Source organism: Schistosoma haematobium, chromosome ZW (assembly GCF_000699445.3).
Source record: "Schistosoma haematobium chromosome ZW, whole genome shotgun sequence".
Classification (NCBI taxonomy): domain Eukaryota; kingdom Metazoa; phylum Platyhelminthes; class Trematoda; order Strigeidida; family Schistosomatidae; genus Schistosoma; species Schistosoma haematobium.
Genome location: NC_067195.1, coordinates 23,937,773 through 23,958,523, shown reverse-complemented (window position 1 = coordinate 23,958,523; position 20,751 = coordinate 23,937,773). Strand labels below are relative to the sequence as shown.

The following is a 20,751-nucleotide window of genomic DNA, read 5'->3' as shown; positions in this document are numbered from 1 at the left end:
AGTGGCATGTTGTTTATGAAATTGAGAGAACGAAAAGCCAACGTTCAGTGCTTGGAATGGTTTGGTGGGTACGAGAACCCCACCTAGGAAAATTATACATCTTTGATTCCAAAATAATGATATGCATAGACTCTAGGATTTCGAGAGGATAAGTGGGATATGAACCTATTTATGGTCGTCAGCTGCCATGGGACACCGTTTATTAACGTTCATGCACCACTTAGTGGATTAGAAATTTAGGTCAAAGGCTGGCTAGTTGCCACCTAAGCAAACTATCTTTGGTTTGAACGCCCGGTTCGTATCCCAATTTACATGTGGCGCATATTACTTTTGATGCTTAGTCATCTCAGTTTATGAAAAGAACGGAAACACTCTTGTGATAACCAAAAAGAGTTTGATACAATGTCCAAAGTACTAACACTAATAATCACCTGATGCACAACTAGGACTCTTAAACAACAAACCTTAGAAAATTAGGACGGCTTCAGACGCAAAAGTGCATGTACTGTCGAAATATTCACCATTTGTCAGTTTTCGGGACTCAGACATACCTACTGACGTCCAACCATAATAGTATTTCTCAACCTTTAGGCAACATTCGTCTTAGTTTTTCAACATGTTGTATGGCAGTAGCTGTGTACCAAAACACTATTCGAAAATTGTGAAGCTCCTCTAATCTAACACTATTGGTCAAATCAGAACTTATGGTGAACTGTCATCTAAATTATCATCTTCAAGTTGTATTTGTCAAGATTGCTCACTCTCTGTCTTTTTGTTTAATTTCATTATCTTCCTAAAAACCACTCTTCTTTCACCTACCTTTTCATGGGTTGAACTCATTCCAGAAGTTTCACTTACTGACTTAGAATAATCTGGTGACGTTGTTCGGTTTTGGTGAAAAAGCTAACAGAATGTAGAATCTTCCGATTGCTTTGAACAATAATGCAAGCATGCTTGGGTCGCGCCCCCGTTCAAATGTAAATGTTGCTTCTGAACTAATCCGTTTCAGTGTTTGGACTAATAATAGGGAGTGAGTCAGTTGAATGCACTGAATTTTTCACTCATTATGGAAGTCCCATCAGCCCTGGAGGGTTTGTGTCTGACTAAAAATTAGTTGACTTTTGTCAGCTCAGAAATAATGACGCAGATACATTCATTCATTATCTCCTCTTAGGCCTTGGGTTCTAAAATTAACTTACACTTTTTGTTCTACATACCTTTTCTTTCTTATTGAATCTTTGTTTACTGTTCTCAAGTTTTTTTACTACCATTGATATTGTTACATCTACTATTCTGGGATTTGTATTGACGATTTCATCTTATTATGCTCATATGGCGTAGCAAATTTAACTAATCCACAAACGTTCCAGGTTCTATGTTGCTTATGACGGACCCACCTAAATTGTAATTTAGTATTCATATGAATGTGAGTGAAAGCTTAGTATTCGACAGACATAAAGGGTTTTGATTTTCGCATAATATTGTACCAATCAGCAAATGTTTTAGTTGAATTAATTAGTACTTAATATAAATCTGCCTATTAATTTAATCATATAAGAACAATTTGACCAATTCATTGTATCTTAAACCAGTTCTTTTGGATTCGGATAAATTTTTACAGAAATTAAACTGTTTCACCTTGATAAGTAGCTTCTAATTCGTTCTGTACATGAAAAGACCCTTTTTCATCATCTCTAAGACCATAATTCCGGCATTTTTATCTATATGTAATAGCATACTGTATACTTTTATAAGTTAGTTTTCTTACTTCCCCTTCCAAAGACTTATTATCTTTGTAATATTCCTGTGTTTATTAGTAGACTTCGTTTGTGTAATTACAAATTAAGACAGGTAACATTCGTTGGTTTTTCATTTATAGTTCGCACTCCAACTATTTGTAAAACTGTTTCAATATATATTCTGTCATTTCGAAAATATTTTAAAGTCATTCTCTTTTTGTAGATACTTTTAGTCATTTTTTGCTCACTCGATTGTCGTCCATAAAATCATTAGTTAAAAGTCACTACCACCTCCCTTGAATCGATAAGTCGAGTTGTCCCATCGGCAACTTACAACTCACATTATTGTGTCGAACTACTGAAGTGCATTGATTGATTGGGTTAGCGATAAGCATACCATATAAATGCGTGTGTGTGAGTGAGTTTATATCATACAGAATACTGATAATTAATATGCAAAATGGGTTTTTGTGTGTATTATACTATTTTTAAGACATTCTGTTTGTTTTATGCTACAACGCTAATTTGAAATATGATATAGTTATTGTTTCGTGCATGGATGGATTGATGAGTTTCAATTAAGGATATTACCACATTACAACCTAGAATCTATTATTAACTGCTTTTCGTCCAGAGTGAATCAAGTTGATATTATTATTATTGCTAAATCTTTACCATTATTAATTTTGTAAACAATATGCTATGAAATTAATGAGTAGATTGCTGGTCGTTCCATAATACTGATAATTATTCACGAAACCAAATTATTGACACTAGACCAACAGATAATACGAATGACCAGTAAACATTGTTCTGTATCAAAATAACACATGCATATTCCAAATCTTGATAGTAAACATGAATAAATCCTGTGTAAAACATAAGTGATTATAGGCTACGGGTATCTTATATCAATCACTCGTCAATGAAATTAAGAACTGTTTCATAAACTCAAATTTTGCCTCATTTCCAGACTAAATATTTCATCTTTGTGCACGTTTCAAATAAAAGCCATCATTACTAAGTTTTGTCATGTAGTTTGACGATATGAGATTCGCTCCAAAGTCACTATGTTTCACAAATTCCACCGCTACCCATGATGTATAAAGCCACAGGTTTCGGGCTATTAGTTATTAGATGACTTTCAGCAAAAATATCTTTCCATCTGTTTGGATAGAATTAATGTATAATCATACTGAATAAGAAAAAAATGATGTAAATAGAGTCGAATTTCCATTTAATTGTTTTTATTTTTGAAAAGCGTAAGATAATTGAATTTCGAAAGATTTCATAGGCTTCAGGTTCCAATTTCAGGTAATTGTTAATTTGAATATGTTTTCACTTATAGTTAGCTATTTTCCCGTCTGTTTTATTCAAATTAAGTTATGTTATACGAAACTTGCGGTTCATGTTATCAACACCAACCAGGGTAATTTACTAATGTCTATCACTGGTGTACTTTTACTGAAGAAAATTACGGTTATCAGACACAACATACACGTAAACCTGACTCCTATCAATGTGCCCTAAAATTGATTTTGTCTGTGTAGTTGTGGGTTCAATAGTTGGCAAACCTACTTCGTCTTTTAAAGTCATTTAATATCCATAACCCTTACAATAGAATGTCTGGCTCGTAGCTGAGTACTCAAACTTGTTCTGAATTACTAGGTTTCATCTTTATCCATCCTTAAACGTTGCTTATATTAGTCTATTACTCTGAATGGGAGTTATTCGGATGTGCACATGGGGAGGTCAAACCAAGACAACATCATTCCATTTAGACATTAATTGTTGAACTGAGAGATATAGGTAAATGAAGACTACTTGTTTGGGGTTTTTGTGATTATCATAATCAGTGGTTAAAGACCGAGTGATATGACTCAAAATTATCCTAAATGGAGCAGGTGCATTCACTCTTTGTCTTTATTTAAACTAATTTCTTGAATCACTTTGTATTTTTTATCCCATTAATCTGTATTTCCTATTAAAAAGAGTATCTTTGACACCCATTTTTTCCTTTGTTATTAATACTACTAGTATCTTTACTACTGTAGGGTTTTCGTCCTGACAATTTCATCTCGCTGTGCTAATAAAGTTTGATAATTTACACCAATGTGTTCATATCTCAGGTCCTACGTTGAGTATAACTGCATGAACATGTTATTATTTATATCCATACGCATTCATAAAGAAATGAAATTGCTCCACTAGTATGTTCATCCTTTTGCTCTTTCAGTTAGCTATGTAAAGCGAATCTTTCTAGATATATTCGATCGGTAAAGTGTTTGAACCCAGTTATTCTTTGACTAGCCGATATGAGGAGAAATTCGCATTCAGTGCAATTTGTTTTTATGAAATTTGTCGTATTGTATATCAGTGATCACGATAAAAAGACAAAGTGTTAGCATGCTAGTCATCAATAAGATTCGGTTCGATGGACGTATAACAGTTTACTTAGAGGCATTCACTAATACAAATCATCTATTGTTACTTAATTCATTTCAAATTAAATTATTGAGCGATTGGATGATAAATAACTCATTTATTCTTTTCATGATATTTCCTATCATTCGCTGCTTTACCGAAATTGTCTATCAAATAAAATCAGTGTTAATGTTGAGCTGTTAAGACTGTACTAAGCAGCATGTAGAAACAGTCTGCAAAATTCTACAGATCATTTACCTCTTAGTTCGTTTAATCTGTCGTAGTTTATCTCTGCTCATATGAGCACATATTTTTCTTGTGTATTATCTCTTAGAATTAGTTGGTTCTAACTCATATAATCCATTTTTTTCTTCCTTTGTTTGAATAAATCCCTAACGTTATTCCTAGGAATTGGACTCAGAATTTCTTCATAATGTACATCACTGCATTACATTTTGGAATTGAAAAACTTAAGGTTTCTTTTTTATGTAATTAAAATTTTTCTTAATTCATTTAAATCTATTCAGTGATTAGTCTGTCAACAACTGTGGATTTCGATTTCCAGAATAGTTTACTTTTGTTGTATGATTTGTGAAACTAGATTGTTGGTTAATCACATTTGTGTAAAAACATTATTCATTAGTTTTAATTTCGTTTTGAGTTTGAAGGATGTGTTGAATGTTTGTTAATTTTTGGACGTTCAAGGGTTGTACAATCATTGTCAATTAATATCACACTTTCATGTTATAACAACTTACAAGCTACTGACTACTTATGATCTCTTGCCAGTTTATTAGACCCTATAAATGATCTTTGCTTAGTTTGTAATTTATTCTTATGTTCGGCATAAATATTTTTCGCTGTTTTTTCTACTTTGTTTTCTTTTTAATGATTGTTGTTTATACTTATTTACGTAACAAATGAAGAAGTATACAAACAACTAAGGGAAAAACACAATGTTCATAGTGTTATTATTGCCTTTTGATATCACAGAAGGATATTTAGTGTATTTAATTAAGTTTTCGTTATTCAATCGTGTTTTCGTCCCTATGATTGTTGTCATTGTTGCTATTATTCTGTTAATGGCTTTCGTTGATGTTCTTTTCTTATATGTTCGACTTGTGTGGTTGTTTATTTATTTATCGTTTTTTTATTATATTAATTTATCTATTCTAATTAACTGGTAATTTACCACTTATATATTGGAAATTATGAATATTTTCTCTTATTATTCATATTATACAAAACTCGGCTTAAAATTATATCAGAAGGGTTTTTGTGGAGATTTTAGAAATTTCGCTGATTGAAATCATGAGTCAATTGAAGCTAGACCACCATGGAAAACCTGGAAGCACTGGACGGCCGTTTCGTCCTAGTATGGGACACCTCAGCAGTGCGCATCCACGATCCATGGTGGTTTAGTTCCAATTGACTCATGATTTCAATCAGTGAAGTTTTTAAAATTATATATTAAATTGTCAAAATAACGGTTTCCTAATTCTTTAGTTACTGTTTCAGTTTTTGAATCAATAAATTGGGTTTTAATACTATCCGTAACAGATCATGGTTTGATTTGATTGTAATAACACATTATTCTGTTGTTAGCAGATACACCTTTAAATCCTAGTTATTGATTGATACTGATATCATAAATAAATTCCATTTTGATAGATTTAATATTTAGATTAAATATGTGCTGAATTGAATTTTGTTTATTACTCTGCTTAGCTTTCAGTGATACAATAATCATCAATTGAAGTTTCAATGAAGCTGATGAATAATCTCGTCAAAAGGTTTCATTACCAAGGTTTGACTTATAATTTTGAGTAAATTCAGCATTGGGTAGATTGTTACAAATAAAATAATATATTTGTAATATCCCAATGAGTAGAAAAATTAGATTTCGTGACTCAGTGTGAACCACTTCTTCAGAGAATAAATAACCAATCGAAATAGGACAAACAAAAAGAACAAAAGCATGTAATTAACATCTTACAATTTAATAATTTTCCTATGAAGATTATTAGAAGTGTATTAAAACGAGACGTTTCACTGGTGAATAATAACTTGAATAAAATAACATGGATAGGTATTACAGTTTTAACATACCTATCCATGTTATTTCATTCAAGTTATTATTTACCAGTGAAACGTCTCGTTTTAATACACTTCTAATAATCTTCATAGGAAAATTATTAAATTGTAAGATGTTAATTACATGCTTTTGTTCTTTTTGTTTGTCCTATTTCGATTGGTTATTTATTCTCTGAAGAAGTGGTTCACACTGAGTCACGAAATCTAATTTTTCTACTCATTGGGATATTACAAATACATTATTTTGTTTATAATCTGATTGAAAGTTTCATTGCCAATAGACTCAGTTCACAGTTTATCCTTTCTTGAACTTGAGCTATTTTTAATCTGAGTTGGTAAATCGTATCTGAAAGTGCATATTGCATTTTTACTTTCTTTTTTTACCTGTTATCATTATGATTTTACATTCCCTAGACAAGTGTATGTCGAAAGATATCTTAAAATAATTTTTATTTTGCTATTGATAATTCTTTTAGAATCAAAACTGATTTTGTTTCATTGCTTTGTCCAAATGTATATTGTACGTTATTAGAAAAGTTGCTTTATCATCCTTTTACGTTTATGTGTTTTTTAAGAATTCATTGCCGAATTTATGGTGTTTTTTTCAATCCACTGTAGTTAACCGATTTTTGTCAGTCAAGGAGTATAATTAGTTTTCTCTTATTGAATGTGTCCCAGAGATATAATTTAATGAAGTTCTTATGAGTTTTATTTTCTTCCACATTTAGTCTGTGGTAGAATTTGACCTTTACATCTATCTGTTCAGTTTTAAATAGAATTGTAATGTATTCATAAACCATAGTACCATTCATTTATTAAAATTTTTGTTGTTCCCTATTTAGTAACATTTAATTAATTGAAAACCCAACATGATTCTTACGAACATCTTTAGACTCTTGTTTAGTGATTAGATAAAAAGTAGCTGCACTTGAAAATGTTGAATTTTTCACTTACTAATAAACCTATCCTTAACCGGTCGTGGATTCGCATTTACATTACTTCTCAAAATGATTTCAAACAAATGTTCAGTGTTCCTTGATATTCAATAATTGCTCAACTGGGATAAATTAATTCTAAATACATTATTCACATTGAACAAATATCTAAAATTCACTTAACTAAATAATGGAATACATGTTTGTTTACTAGAGATAAAAAACCTAGATATTGTTTAATGGATTGTGTTTATTTTCAAATATTGTATATATTTCAAAGATAATTTCAAAATGATACAGTTTTCTAGTGAATAAAGTGTTATCATCATCATTATCATAATTTAGGAGAGATATTCTTTACTAGATCTACTCTTTTTCATATTTTATAATCTACTTACAAAGATATAATTTTTGATCTGAATAATACATGGTAGAGGATGTCCAATTTTCAGAATTTACTTATTTTTGTGATAACAAATAATAATCATAATACATTAATGGCTTGTTTTTACTTTCCAAGATTTCATATTGTATAATTTAATCTCATTTTCTGTAAATGTCTCTGCAGTTATTTTTCTTTTCACTTTCTTCACTATATCATACACTATTTGTCTTCGTGCATTTCATACTGATTTATAAGTTTTATTCATGATGTGAATGGACTTGGATTAATCTACTTAGAAAAATGTTATATTTTATTTTATTTTTCATAGTCAGTTTGTTACAAAGTATCATTTAAAAATAGACTACTAATGAGCTAATGTTTGTAGTCTGTCTACGCTAATATATTGTTAGACGAATAATGTGCTGAATATCTTTGGTTCTTGAATAAACTGCCGACATGCTACAAATATTTGTAGATTGTTATTTGATTAGTAGCTACATGAGTTACTTATTAAAATTCTTTTTTTCTCTCTGAATTATTTCAACTGTTGGAGGTGAAACAGTTCGCTGTGGCAGATTTTCCGTCTTTCAGCTAATTATTATATAGTATTGTAAGAGTTTTTTGTTTTTTGGGTGTATAACTTTCATCTTTTATTATCACTGTGTTTTTCTGATACTGTTTATGGGAATCTCAGTGTTGATAATGACACCGTTGAGACAAGTTGACGTTACATCATTCAACAGTTGTTTTTCATTGTTAGTTATTCTCCCGTAACAATACTTATCCTCGTTTAGTTTTCGTTTTTTTAAGAATCATCGGAGGATTTGTGTTAGTATCTTACATTCATGTTCTGAATGTCTGAAGATTATTTTGAGCTGGCATTTTCACTTGATCATTCTTTACAATGTACATAATCTAAATTCCACTACATATTTTTTGCGGTATCTGTTTTTACTTGAAGTACACTGTAATCAGTTTTGTTAATAGCACTTAAGTTCTGAAGCCATAGTTGAATCCCAGTTAATTGGTAATGGTTAGTAAATTACTTAGGTCTTATGTTTAGAACCTTATTCATCTACCTGAATTAGATTTAGGGGATAGTATCATTAGATCTTATAAAAATAGTGCGCCTCACAGCTAAGCACACTAACCTGTATATGGTTACTCAATTGTATTATTTATTACTGATGAAACGTTTCGATTGTATAGGTAGTAGGTAATTTAATCTGACCAGTTATTTTTAATATTTATTTTAGGTTATCTCATTGTTATTTTGTTCTTCTATTTTTAGATTAATGTAAATGTCAGTGAGATTTCAGAGGCCAGGTTAGTTCATCAACATTATTTTTACTATTGTAACCATTAGTGTCACTAGTGATATTTGATGTAGCCTTTTTAAAAATTGTTTCCTTTCTGCTACATAATCTTATTGTCCATACATTTTTACTGTTATTATTATCGTTATTATCATTTTAAGTTTCTTTTTGTTGTTGAGCTAATAAAGCTCGTAGTACGTTTTAATTTGGTACATGACGAGAAAATGATGAAACTGCTGATTTGTAGTTTATATTCATGTTTCTATTCATATATGGCTCATTTATTTAATCAGTTATGTATCTATTGCTACTTGATGGTCTCATCACAGAATAGAAGGACTTCAGAATATACCTGCGATCGAACATCTATGATTAACATTTGCTCCTCACTACCAAATAATAGCAGCTGATCGCTGTACTATTTATTTACGGTTTGATAAACTGTCAGGTATTCCGTCAGAAGTATAACAAGTTCAGGTTAGCAAACACCAAACAGCTGTTTTGTATCGTTCTGGAGATTTTCGAGGTGGTCGAATCATCAAGGTTTTCAGAACTCCTCGATTATGTATTGCTTTGTTATAAAATACACGTTAAATCTCAAGACCAATAATATGAGGCATATAACGAATACCCTCGTTCCTCACATTAGTCAAACTATTTTCTATATTTGCCCGTAAAACGCGCCAGTGTTGTGATCAGCACATTTTGTGCTGGATATATGTTGGAAATTTGATTATTTTCTGCGTTTGATAATTTTCGCATAGAGTAGGCTTGCTTTTCGTTTAATCCTATTTTTGCACAAATCAATTTTGGGAATTCCGAACTTCAGTTTATGTGGCCGGGTATTATTACTAACCCTCACCTGAAAAGAAATAGATGAAAACCCAATACATTTATTCTTGGTTAATGATTTCATTGTTAGGTGGACGATAGCTATATTCTAGCAATTTATTTGATGTTTCTTCTACAGTAAAACGGTCACAGAAACAAAAGCTATATCGAGTTGTGCATATTAATTTCTACTTCTTTTTTAAATTCTCCCTTTAGTGTGTCTTTACTCCGTAAATTTACCTTAACTTTATCGACTCTGATACTTAAGTCTTAAATAAATATTTTTTCATAAAAGCTTACATTTATCTGACGTTTCTGCTAAACAATTTCTTAATATTGTATGATATATATGCTACATGGAGCTTTTATATATATTGTTACTTATATGTAACTTTTATTGTAAACCTGTTAATAGTTCCTTTGACTGGCAGTTATTTGATAAACATAACCTTTTTATTATAGTCTGATTCTATTATTGTTTTCCCTTTTTCTCCCTAACTTTAAAGCTGTAATCTAGGTGTGGATAGTGTGCATAACTTATTCTTCATACTCTTGTAATATAATCAGTATATTACCCAGATGAGAATTGAATTTGTTTACAGATACAGTATTATTATTATTATTATTATTATTATTATTATTATTATTATTATTGTTTACAGTGTATTTCTGTCACATTTTATCATATTCCATTTTGTCTCATTGTTTTGCTGGGTATCAAATCTGATTTTATAGATCATCACTATTGTAATTTTATTTGCAAAAGTTTTACTGAATAGTTCCTACACTGTTATTATTATTTGCGTTACTACTATCTTTGAGTGAAATCTTAAATATTAACTAATTTTTTATTTTAAATCATAAATTTATTCATTTATATTGTTAAATATTCATTGTTCGTCGACTCTATTCGATACTGAGAATTCATTTGCTCTTTTGTTTAACTGATACAATGCTATCATAATTAGATCGGGAACAGGGGAAATCTGGAATTTAATAAAAATTTCGGATGCTTTGAATGGTCGTTTTTATTGAATGATGCTGTCTATAGTATATAATTATGGTGTAAATATGCTCTTGAGTAACGTGAAGTGTTGAACCATGTTTCTCATCTAATTTTGCGAAACGACTGACAATAATGTAATCTTTGGGCTTTCATTTTTTAAATTCTTATTACTTGTATTCTAGCATAAGACACAGTTGATATAAAACTACCTAAGTTATCTGACTTAACATTATCATCTCTACTTTCTATATGATACTCAGAGATGTCAGTTTTTCATAATGTGTAGTAAGAATAATTATTACTTGAATTGGTTTCATCTGTCTTTACTAAATAATACTAATATTGTGGTGTGTGATACTTATATTGACATAAGTAGAATATGATGTTAGTCGTGAACAGAATGTCTGGCAGTAGAGAGACAAGAGGATCGAACAGTAAAGAATGGAAACAGTCTGCAATTTGTATGAAAATGCAAGAACAATGAAGTCTGAGTCATTTTGAGACAATTGATGGACATTTTGCAAATTAAGCATTTACTTTATGATTGTTAGATTTTATTAACAAGCTCTGTAATTTTGATAATAGTAATACTAATATTCTCTTTATTTATTACGATATATTTGATATGAGTAAAAAATTCTTACTTCAAAATGTGTAAAAAATTCCTCCTTTTACGCAGTAAACGGATATTCAATATATATATATATATATATATATATATATATATATATATCCATATATCCATAAATGTTTACAATCAGTCTTGTAACAACTAATATGCTTAATTTATGAGTTATTTAGTGTTTGCTATTCTTTTCTATGAAGGATGGAAGAGAATAAAAATATTCAGAAAGCTATGATGATACTTCTCAGTCGTTAAATTCGCGATAAAGTGAACATTTCATGGAAATGCGTAGGCACAAGCAGCTGACAGATCTAATTAGTTAATTGAAATAAGTGTAAAACGGGAAAATTTATGGTTATAAATTCATTTTTCTAAATACGTCCTAGAAGTTTGAGCAGATAGATGTATAAATTGTCTGTGGCTGAATATTAGATGTTAAGCAAGTTTAATTCATTGAATATCCACCCCTATATTTCATTTCATTCTGATAATACATAGTCTAATACTATTTGAGTATTACTCAGTCAGTCAAGCGTTAGGAAAAGGATCAGTAATACGCATTTATTTCCTGTGATAAAATATAATTATGTAACTTAATTATGCCTCATTATTTGTGCTTTTTTTCGTTGCATTATATTATCAATATGGTTTTTTTTCTTCAGCAGTATTTTCTTAAGAAAATTCTCATCTGTTTCAAACTGTTCGCATTTAATTTACATAAACCTTGTGAAGGCTCTTTACTCGAACACCAATAGTCGAGTCAGAGCATATGAAGAACTGTCATCTGCTTTTGCAACCTCAACAAGTGTCCGTCAAGGCTGTCCACTTTCTCCATTTTTATTTAACTTCATCATAGACCTACTGATGGAAATAACATTCTCGTCTACTGAATTCTCGGGTATTGACCTCCTTCCAGGAGGTCCACTTATCGACCTAGAATACGCAGATGACATAGTCCTGTTTGGTGAAGACGCTGATAAAATGCAGAGTCTTTTGGTAGGACTGAGCAACAATGCCAGAATGTTTGGAATGCGCTTCTCTCCCTCTAAATGCAAGTTGTTGCTTCAGGATTGGTCTGCGTCAACACCTGAACTAAAGATAGGGAGTTGACAACTTCACTTATCTTGGAAGCCTGATCAGCCCTAATGGGTTGGTGTCTGACGAAATCTCAGCACGGATTCGAAAAGCTCGCTTGGATTTTGCTAACTTACGTCACCTGTGGCGAAGGCGAGATATCCGTCTATCAACTAAGGGACGAGTATACTGCGCGGCAGTCCGTTCTGTTTTAATTTACGGCAGCGAAACATGGCCATTAAGAGTAGAAGACACTCGTAAGCTACTAGTATTTGACCACAGATGCCTTAGAAATATTGCTGGAGTCTGCTGAGGTTAGACGCAGGGTATTAGGAAATGATGATAAATCAGTTGATGAGGTTGTGAATCTTCATAGACTGAGATGGTTGGGCCACGTGTTACGTATGCCTGAACACCGATTACCACCACGCGTAATGTTGACTAGTGTTGGGGATGGTTGGAAGAAAGTTAGGGACGGTCAAACCAAAACTTGACATCAGTGCTTGAAGTCACTAACTTCTAGTCTTAACCATGTTGGTAGATGCAGACTACTTGGTTGAGGTCCGCGTGACTATCGTAACCAATGATTGGAGACTCTGGGTGACATTGTTTAGAATCGGTCACAATGGCGTAGGTGTATGCACTCTCTGTCTTCCCTTACACTATGAGGTTAAGATTGCTTTATATCTTTCTTTCTACCAACTAATCCTTTCTCCCTGTACTATATCCTTATATGCAATCTTTCTTTTATATATTACTACCATTGAAGTAACTACTTTATAAATTCGCTATTCATCTTGTTGTGCTAATGAGGTATGGCAACTTGTACCGATGAATATATGTGCCTGGTTCTACGTTGTAGCTGAGTGACTGACTCAATCAACTTCTCACTCCTTTTTTTCTTATCATAAAATCTGAATTGATTCATTACTGAAATTAAAATAGTTCACATTCTTTATGAATTTCATAATTTTGTCTTATTGTTGATACGTTTAATTTTCATGATTGTTATTGTTTATTGATCTAAGCAAATGAACACAAAGGTTCCGTTAATTCGTTCCTTTTAATGACTGTTATTTGATGCTCAATATCTACAGATTCTTGTAAAAAACTAAATAGCCCAGTCGTTTCTTTTATTGAAGGAATCAAACCTAGGTCAATGGGCCTCAACTTCGAACTTTTCCCCGCTTAATTCAGTCGTAGAATCTGAATAGTATCACTAAATTTCCTATATTAACAATAGGATTTAGAACTTTTTGTATACTAATCCTTGTTTTATTTACTTAAGTGGAAAGTTGTATAGTTGTGTTCGTTTTATTTCAGTCGCTTAAAAAAAATTAAAATGAGATTTCTACATAATTATTTAACGACACTTTGGTGATTTTAAAGACTGTTTTCATTTATATATATCAACTGATGATCCAATTAACATGAGGCAGACTTGTAAAAATATAAACTATTTACTTTCAACACAGATGTTTCCGATCTCTTTCAGTAGTTGTGAATGTACATTACTGTGTATTCTCAAACTGGAAATAAACAAATACTCCCATCGCTATTCGATTTTTTATTCTTCTCTAACTGATTTCATACTGTCTTGGAAGTTTTCTTTCTAGCTGAAATAATAATTTTTTCCTCTTGTTTAATTGTTCATTGTAAATCACATAGAAAATACAGAGTATATGTGTTATTTATGCTTATATATCATTATTGACCTTATTCACTTGTCGTTTTGCATTGAGGTGTTAACCTAACAGATTTTGTAGATAATATCAAAGTAATTAAAAAAAACATTCAATTATTTACTACTAAACATTAATGGTTTAAATTTGACTAGGTAGGTTTTATACAATTCTTAACGTTACATTGGTAATGTATGATGCTGAAAGATTAAGTCAGTTTTGAGGAATAATCCGTAATCATGTTATGTGAGGTTAGTTTCATTAGAATATCAGTTGATTGGAATCTTAAGATTACTGCATAGTATATTTCGATTAGATAGCTGTAATAACACTTTTACTACAATGACAAGATATACTGGATTTTATTTTAACTGAGAATCATAAATCGTTTACCAAAGAACCTTTTAAAAACGTACTGACCTTATTCAGTAATAATTTATAATTTTGAGTTGGTTAACAAACTGTCCCATGTTTATTTTATTTTGAGTTAAAGATTGTCTATGTTGCGACACTTCTTTATTTGTCTGTACATAAACCTTTCTTGTTTTAATTCAATATATTTGTTGTTAAAGTTGGTGATCTGTTTCTTTACCATCCAAATATGTAGTCTTATGAATATTTTACGGATATTTCTGCAAACAAATGATAAAAATAGTTTTGCATAGAGCTGCATCATCTATTCGCGAATAATGAAGATAAGAGATAAGTCAACTGTGAAGTTTATTGAGGGTCAACATTTGTGTGTATGTGATTTTCTTCACGGATCAACGTTAGCTGAGGAACCATTAAGAACCAGGGAGCACCGGACAACGGCTTTCAATTAGACATCCAATACTTCGCAGTAGATCGGATCTATAATTTTCAGGACAAAGGGAAGCGCTTAATTGCTAAATAACTTAGTTAATATTCAATAGTTCATATCCCTATTTAGCGGGATTTCCATCTTTTGAATGCATGAAGGTCCTTTTATCGGTCCCTGACTATGTCGTGGGTGGATATTTCAGAAAAATTCAGTGGTTCCTCAGTTTATATCAATGCATGATGTAAATCAACTTCAATCTATGTGAGAATTCTTTTAAGCTAAATGTATGGCTTTCATTAACAACACTAGTATCCTGTGAAAAACTTATATTTATACAACGAAAAATATATATGATTCTCAGTTAACTTCCCTGTTTCATATTTCATCCACGTATCTGCTAGTTGTCAATCTTATCTGTTTCAAAAAAGAAAAAATAACGATTGATACAATTATTCAGAAATGTAGGAAGATATTCGAAAATAATTTTAGTTCATTATGATAAATAATATTGATTCATTCAGTGCTATGCAATCGAACACACGAAGGGGACTGGATGAACTTTTCCCATGTATTTCTTCAATGGTATTTACTTCAAGTCGTATCAGTTTTATTTTCGCATAGGGAATCTGTCATTCAAATATCAATTATTCAAGTGAAAACAATAAAGAAAAACAGGAAATAAACAAATTGAATGCGACTATCCCTTTTAATTTCTTTGTGTTCAACTCTATGGTTGAAAATAATATTCAACTTTACGTATATATATATATATATATATATATATATATATATATATATATATATATATATATATATATTAGAATAAAGACCTGTTTACTTCTTTTTCTCGCCAAACTTAATTAGTAAATTTATCATTTTACATAAAAAAGAAAACTAGAATAGATGAATTGATCATGCCTTTAGTCATTCACTATGCAAGTGAATCCGAACAATCTAGATAAGTTTGCTATTATTTGTGTGTTTGTTTATTCTATTGTTAATTTTGGCAAATTATTTATTTTTAATTTGATATTCTCTCTTATTCTGACTTAGTTAATTATAATTTATTATATTTCTCTCTACATTATTGTGTTCATTTGGTTTTACTGAATTTTCTTAACCATCAGTAATTGCATTCAATAAATTTATTGCTGAGATGTTTATGTTTTTCATTTCTAAATTTGCTTTTCTTTTGAAAATAATTTAGATAATTGACAGTTTCAGTGAAATTTATTTATTAATTGATAAATTAGCTATTTCAGGAAACCTTATTTTTTGGTTTCGATCAAAATGTATAATTTCTATTTTAAATTATTCAAATACATGATATTAAGTATTGAATGTGGTTCTACTCAATTCTTCAACAACGTCTTTGTTTTAAAATTGAGAGATATAGTCATGTCTTAGTAGTAAAATTAGTTGATGAAATTAAGTAGTATATTTTGCTTAATCAACTATTACAATGGCTTTGAATAAATTGAACATTTATGTATTTTATATGAAGAAACATGACCACATTTTTACGTATTATTTTCAATTTCCAAAAGTGTATGTTTTAAGTGAAAAACAATTTTATTTTAAAATATAGTATTTAAACTGCATAGTAAAATATGAATTAGTTTCATAGTGTGTCATTAACTTGATTTCCATTTTAGGTTGTAAAGCTGGATAGATTGAATTTTCTTAACATTTGTAGTTAGTTTAGGTGAATCTCCTAGCCTGTTCACCAGAAGTTTTAACTTTCGAAGTTTGCTTCATTTCACTATAATGGTTGAGTTTTTTCAATGAACATAGAATAGAAATCCTACATGTGATTTGAGAGATACTGCTCAGGATCCTCTGCATAACTTTCAGAATACTCAACAAACCTGTTCTATTCTTGTGTGGACGATCAAATCATAAACTTCACTCAAGGAGGTGGGGAAAAGTGATTCAGTTCTATTGGCATCTTACACACTAGTTGGTTGATTCAAACTCATTTTATCTTTTAGTCAGAAGAGCTGTTGGAGTTCATATTTTTGAAGGTGAATAGTTATATTCCTTTTAATTCCATAAATTTCGTTTACTACTCACTATAGTATGATATTTCCTTACATTAAACCAGTGTTACACCTTATTTTCAGTTTTACACCAATTTTTACTACTCTTCTTGTTCATCTTGTGATATCTTTCACTATACATGCAGAGATAGGTTAGTAAGGTAATAGTATATTTAAACAAACTGTCCTTTATACATAACCCCAGATGACATGAATTGATTAATCGACGTTGTGTTAATGTTATTCTGTTACAAACTCGAATAAAATTTCATGTTTATTTCTCAACTGTATGCACATTTTTTTTTCCTTGAAACGTTGTTATCGTATTTGTTTTCTTCTAATTCTCTTTCCAATTCCTTCGTGGTGTATCTACTTTTTATAGTGAAAACTATCCAATTTTATTTCCAGCATCTATTTTATTTTAAGCGAAAAGGCATGGAACTTAAAATGATTTTTAGATATAAAAGTGTTAACATCTGAATTTTTCGTTGTTGTATTTCATTTCCTTCTACTATTGTGTTGTGTTGTGCTATATTTTTCTTTACATATATTATTTTTTTAATATCTTGATCTATCTGACAGTATTATCATTATATCGAATGTGAAGAAGTGCTAGCATTTTCAGTTTTTTTTATAACACAGAGTAAGTGAAGCATCATTCAAATGTTTAGGGTCTAGTGCTTGAATTTCAGAAACAATACTTACTGAACAGCTGTTCTACTAATATCTTCATATTATTTTAACGGATGATTTAATTTTCTTTAATACATTCTTTCTCCCATTTAATTTAGAGTTAAACATGTATGGCCATTACTGCTTCCAGAACATACAACTGTTTTAGATGATAGTCTAGGTTTAGCTCTTTGGTTTGCAGCCCGTGGAAAAGGTGTTTTACACAGTTCAAGTGAATTCGAAGAGAAATGCACTTCGTCAGCAAAGGTGTGTTTATTTTTTCGAAGATAAAAACGTTAATAATGTTTCAGTACTACAGTTTCTTCCTATCTAAATAATTTAACTAACTATATTGATATTTAAGGATAATTTTATTGAGTCGATTAAAACTTCTTTTTAAATCAAATGAACCTAAAGTTTGCGTGGCTAATTAGTCATTTCGGTTTCGTTTGAGTTTTTTTCTGGAATAATCGTTTACGTCTTTCTCACCTTCATAGCTAAACTCAATCAATCTGTTTACATACAGTTGTAGCTGAGACATCCGATTTACGATGACGTGTTAGGTCTAGGGTTTTTATACTGAACATTGACTTTTAAAAGGATAATAGTAATTTCTGCTCTGGAACCCAGCACTGAAACCTCATGTGTAGTTGAGCTTCCTGTCCAAGTGATCTGCGGTTTTTGAAATCATTTATCTCTATTACTTCGTAAACGCAAACTAGAACGAAACATATTCCCCCTCTTCTGTGGTTTGCTTGGTTATTTATAACTTTATATCGCAAAACCACTATTTTATTGCTTTTATTTATTTGTTTGTTATTATTACCTTAAGAAAGTTCCTATGTCCTGTTGACTCACAAAAATTCACAGCCTTACCGTAAATAAATGTTTTAATGGTTAATTATAAATCAAAACAGTTATCATTCGCTCGATAGTATTTTTTATCTCATTTACATGTACTACTTTTACACTTGTAAACAATTCTGTCATACATATATGTCTTGTAAAGATGGGTTAGTTGGAGCCCTAGGATTTTGGCAGCAAATTTTAGCTTATCTAAAATATTTAGTGAAAAGATGCTAAGATTTGTACAGATTTTTCAATTTCTTATTTTCTTCATCACTATCTGATTTTAACTTTGGTTATGATTTCAATGAATATTTCTACAATCTTTTGTTAGTTGTTTCCTAAATCTTTCTTGCTAATGATAACTACAGTATATTGGTTACAAGTTGACCTATTATCTATGACAAAGTAGTATTGTGCAATATTTACTGTCTTTAATATGGAGTCGATAAAAGCGGTGTTAAGAGTGATTATTTAGGTTTCTTTTGCATTATATTTTTGGTTTATATCTTGTCTTTTTTACTTGGCATATCATATAAGAGCAAATTGTGTGTAAACTAAAATAAAGGTTCTCACATATTTTCCTGCAATTATATTGTACTATGGTCAAAATGTTTAAAATAATGTCCATGTCGTTGCGTGAAATTCAGTTGTCACAAAAAATGAAATTGTTTCAATTGTATACCCAATGGGTTAGTGATGCCGCACTCGATACAAAGTAGGCAGGTTTGCGAGGGAGTTCTTCAGTTAAATTTATAACTATTGTTACCAATCAACTGTTATCATTGTCAGATTATCTGAGAACGAAGAAGTAAGTGGAAATTTTTAGTCTAACATTGTTTACAGTGATCATCTTATCGTGGTAAAACCACATTTATCTGTTTACCATATCACAATATTATTTTATATCTTTGTCATTCATCTTGCTAGTTCAAAGAATCTGTTGTATAGTAGTTTTCATTTTTGTTCAGTAACATTTTATCCTGTACCAGAAATTTCCGACTGGTTCATAATTAAGAAACGTCAATCAAATAATCTAAATTGCAAATGACTTGGATTCATTTCTATCGTAACTACAATAAATTTTAACATTTTATTAATCAATGTTCCTGTATTCCCAGAGTTACTTTTCTCTTAACTGTAGATCTGATCTACATCATCCGTATATTACACTACTGTGTATGAACATCTATATCATAAAAAAGCCTATTCATTATATAACATAAATTATATGAAATTAAAGTTTATTATTTAATTTTCTTAAAAACATATATCCTTAAATTATATCATAGTATTGTAACAATGAATTTTTCGACTCAGTTTCGTTTATATCCCGATAGTTTTCCGTTTTTGTAAAGTCTGAATTTCAAGTTTACTTTTCTATTAAAAATTATAAATTTTTTGTGGCCACACCACTTTTTCTTTTAGTCAAAATCGATTTAATCTAAATTATTTCAATCTAAAATTATTTTGCGATCTTTTGGTAACATGGTGAACGGAGTTACAGTTAATTAGCTTTGTGTTGGCTAGTCTGAATAGAATTTAGTGCACACGCTGTGTTTAATTCTGTCACATATATCGACTTAGCCGTTTGAAGCATGTCTTGTTTGAATGTGACCATTCTGAGTTCATCTTAGTGTTGTTGTGCTTGTCTCTGAGACGTCAGAAAATAAATTGAAGAATTAAAAATTGATTGTATTAAATTATGGATGTTTTTCTTCCAAAAACTATTCAATTATTTTACAGGTGTTATTTTTTAAATGTATTTTGTGAGAACAATTGAAATTCGTAATATTTTCTTTTTAACTTGACACATGAAATCCGAGACTTCAATTGAAGCATTAGCATAAACTTTTTAAGAACCACTGTGGTGCGTGCTACTTATATTGATATAAGTAGTATATTATGCGAGTCAGGAATGTAATGTCTGGCAGCAGAAGATGAGGGAAGATCAAGAAAGCAAGAGCGGGAATAGAATGCAATTTGTATGAAAATGAATGAACAATGAAGTCTGAGGCATTTTGAGACAATTGGTGGACATTTCGCAAATTAACGATTTAATATATAGTTCTCAGATTTTATTGAGATGCTCTCTAATTTTGTGTCAAATACATTCGGTTGTCCCCACCCGTGTTCTGTTCACTACATCACTATCTCAACTTAATTGAATTAATTTCACCACGTTAATTTATGTGTTGCAGGTTTGTTGCTATGTTCCATCCACTTGAGGTTGGTGAAGCCTCAATCGGTAAAACTCACAGGCTTATTTGAATCAAAAATC

At 30.6% G+C, this 20,751-nt stretch overlaps 2 protein-coding genes across 4 annotated transcripts in view; one reads left to right on the top strand and one right to left on the bottom strand.

Annotated features, from left to right (window-relative positions):
- The window catches only part of ASNSD1_1 (Asparagine synthetase domain-containing protein 1), a gene marked incomplete at its 3' end in the record, with an annotated part of 93,209 nt that overhangs the window by 11,180 nt on the left and 61,278 nt on the right, over positions 1-20,751 (top strand). For both annotated transcript variants that reach the window (XM_051210752.1, XM_035731949.2), the window contains 2 exons: positions 8,869-8,903; positions 17,744-17,891. In XM_051210752.1, the coding sequence (XP_051070771.1) occupies positions 8,869-8,903; positions 17,744-17,891 (183 nt within the window). The remainder of the gene's footprint in view (positions 1-8,868; positions 8,904-17,743; positions 17,892-20,751) is intronic.
- MS3_00003071 (uncharacterized protein) overlaps positions 9,721-20,751 on the bottom strand; it is a gene marked incomplete at its 5' end in the record, with an annotated part of 31,070 nt that continues 20,039 nt past the window's right edge. Inside the window, 2 exons of one of the 2 annotated variants that reach the window (XM_012942102.3) lie at positions 9,721-9,755; positions 14,532-15,327. Of the gene's footprint in view, positions 9,756-13,912; positions 15,328-20,751 lie in introns of those variants that run through there. The other variant, XM_051210754.1, reaches the window with a different exon arrangement.